Source organism: Oncorhynchus mykiss, chromosome 2 (assembly GCF_013265735.2).
Source record: "Oncorhynchus mykiss isolate Arlee chromosome 2, USDA_OmykA_1.1, whole genome shotgun sequence".
Lineage (NCBI taxonomy): Eukaryota > Metazoa > Chordata > Actinopteri > Salmoniformes > Salmonidae > Oncorhynchus > Oncorhynchus mykiss.
In genome coordinates this window covers 102,855,641-102,858,445 of record NC_048566.1, presented here as the reverse complement: position 1 = coordinate 102,858,445, position 2,805 = coordinate 102,855,641, and the positions used below count along the sequence as shown (strand labels likewise).

The 2,805-nt window shown below is 42.1% G+C and overlaps 1 protein-coding gene across 1 annotated transcript; it reads right to left on the bottom strand.

Annotated features, from left to right (window-relative positions):
- Positions 1 to 1,104: 1,104 nt before the first annotated feature.
- c2h15orf61 (chromosome 2 C15orf61 homolog) lies at positions 1,105 to 2,556 on the bottom strand. Its single transcript, XM_021579041.2, has 2 exons — positions 1,772 to 2,556; positions 1,105 to 1,497 (listed from the first exon to the last, which is right to left on the bottom strand). Exons 1-2 carry the CDS (start codon positions 2,127 to 2,129, stop codon positions 1,373 to 1,375), a joined length of 483 nt encoding a protein of 160 aa, XP_021434716.1. The 5' UTR covers positions 2,130 to 2,556; the 3' UTR covers positions 1,105 to 1,372.
- Positions 2,557 to 2,805: the final 249 nt, after the last annotated feature.

Genomic DNA, 2,805 nt, shown 5'->3' with positions numbered 1-2,805 from the left:
CAGACAGCTTTTTTCCATCTATGTAACATTGCATCTCAACATCAACTCTTCAGAGGAGATTGCGTGAATCAGGCCTCCATGGTCAAATTGCTGAAAAGAAACCACTACTAAAGGACACCAATAAGAAGAAGAGACTAGCTTGGGCCAAGAAACACAAGAAATTGACTTTAGTCCGGTGGAATTCTGTCCTTTGGTCTGATGAGTCCAAATTTGCGATTTTTGGTTCCAACCGCCGTGTCTTTGTGAGACGCAGAGTAGGTGAACGGATGATCTCCGCATGTGTGGTTCGCACCGTGAAGCATGGAGGAGGAGGTGTGATGGTGCTCTGCTGGTGACACTGATTTATTTAGAATTAAAGGCACACTTAACCAGCATGGCTAACACAGCATTCTGCAGTGATACACCATCCTATCTGGTTTGCACTTATCATTTGTTTTTCAACAGGACAATGACCCAACACACCTCCAGGCTGTGTAAGGACTATTTGACCAAGAAGGATAGTGATGGGAGTGCTGCGTCAGATGACCTGGCCTCCACAATCACCCGACCTCAATCCAATTGAGATGGTTTGGGATGAGTGGGACCGCAGAGCAGCCAACAAGTGCCCAGCATATGTGGGAACTACTTCAAAACTGTTGGAAAAGCATTCCAGGTGAAGCTGGTTGTGTGCAAAGCTGTCATCAAGGCAAAGGGTGGCTATAAAATATATTTTGATTTGTTTAACACTTTTTTTAGTTACTACATGATTCCATATGTGTTATTTCATAGTTTTGATGTCTTCACTATTATTCTACAATGTAGAAAGGAGTAAAAATAAAGAAAAACCCTTGAATGAGTGTGTCCCCAAAGGTGTCCCCAAACTTTTGACTGGTACCAAAGGTGTCCCCAAACTTTTGACTGGTACTGTATATTTACTTTTTTTTTTAACAGGGGATTGGAAATTCTACGGACGACAATTACATGGATGGACGCCACAATCTATATGTAATATTAAAGCTGAACCCCCCCCCCCCCTAAAAATAGGAATCTGATGAACATTACAGAAGACAAGTTCATTGGGAGCAGAGTTGATGCAGTATAACAAATCATCACTGGAGACGACTACTTCAATTATTTGCAGATTTATTCCCTAATATTTACAATTTTAAGGGATTGAAATCAATATGGCAGAACAGTCTTAAGGAGCATTCCCCTTCAGGCGTCTTACAGCTGTCCACTGCCCTGTGGTGCTGAAATATCAGGTCGTATTAGGATTTGCTTGTTGTCACCACAGGCACAGTTCAATCTAAACAGGACAGTTCAAATGTCTCAATTCAGTGCACGATATTAACACTGAAAATAAACTAGCTTCCAAGCACATAAATAGATCGTTTTAATAGTGTGTGTCTTTCTCTTTGAAGGCAAAATATACAGTGACAGGTCCAGCACTAGTCTGTACAGTCTCTGTAGCTGTTATTACCATCAGACAGCCCATGCCATAGGCGAAACACGGGATACCTGCAAGACAGGGGAAGAAAACATGGAACAATTAATTGTGTTTTGTGTTGCACTCTGCTTGCAGTAGAATGTACAGTTTAAGGTCTATAGTGTGACATGCTTACGGTTCATGACATGTACAATTCTGGGACAAAAAAAAAACATACATGATGAGAATAAGAAGTTAACAACTAGTTAACTGTCTACTAAATCAATGTGAATCATGTGAAGGCCAGGTTGAGGTTCAAGAGACACTATTAAATACTAGTCTCCCCTTGGCTTTTTTCCCACTGACCTAGATTGATGACTTTTAACATGCTGAAAAACGTGTCTTCGTAGTCTAAGTTCTGTGCTGGTGCTTTGGAACAGTGGTACTTGATAAAGGGGAAACACCCCGTCCTCAGTATCTGGTAATTGGCTCCCTGTACCGTCCAGTTGAAGTTGGACCTCCCGAACTGGTCGTTATTGACGACGCTGTAGCGGACACAGAAGGAGGTCCAGGGAGGGAGGTTCCGCTGTAGCAGGTGACATGTCAACACCTCCGAAGCTGCGGGACGCGGCCGTCCTTTCCTCCGCAGTGCGCTCGGAAACAGAGCGACTTTGAGGAATATGTTGTGTATCCGCCGGAGTACTTCTTTCATGCTATGGATCATAGCTCATTGATTGGCAGGTGGTTTTACCAGTAAAATGGATAGCTTATGACACCAGTATAATGTTAGTGCAGAGGGGATAAAGTGTGGTCGTTGTTTAAAGCACGAATAACTTCTAATTTGTGTCTTATTCATTAATGTCATGTTTTATAAGCAATGTCACTTGCTAGCTATGAAGCTAGCTGTAAAGACCACCACGCCAACTAGTTATCTAGCTCTGTTAGAGTTCAACACAGGAGTACGAGCCGAACAGATCTGTGTATTATTTGGCAAACAGTCTCCTCTTAAGCGCAAGACAGCATGCTCAATAAAATGTCATCTCAAGTCCATTGTTGTTCCTTCAAACCTTTTTATCGATCAACTTTTAACTCACCGTCGTAACTAAACCGGAAACGTGTTCCGTTCGTCTAGCAACGCAGCACATCAAACTGTAGTTCCTAGCTGAAGGCTGCGCTTTCCCCCATGGTGATCTAAATAGATCGCTCTTTACATTAAATGTATATTTTAATCTATAATAACGTTTGTATCTTCTTAATAACTTGAGTTGTTCTAAATAAATACAGGTAGATATGTCATACTGTAGCCTAGTGGTGAGAGCGTTGGGTTAGTAACCAAAAGGTTGCTGGGTCGAATCCCGAGCTGAAATTGTAAAATCTATCATTCTGCCCCTGAACAAGGC

What these genes read in the sequence shown, in the direction of transcription:
- c2h15orf61 (XM_021579041.2), bottom strand. Translation starts at nt 2,129, where the DNA reads ATGATCCATAGCATGAAAGAAGTACTCCGGCGGATACACAACATATTC. An exon ending in GTTAAAAGTCATCAATCTAG is followed by an intron (nt 1,498 to 1,771) that starts GTCAGTGGGAAA and finishes CCTGTCTTGCAG; the next exon opens with GTATCCCGTGTTTCGCCTAT.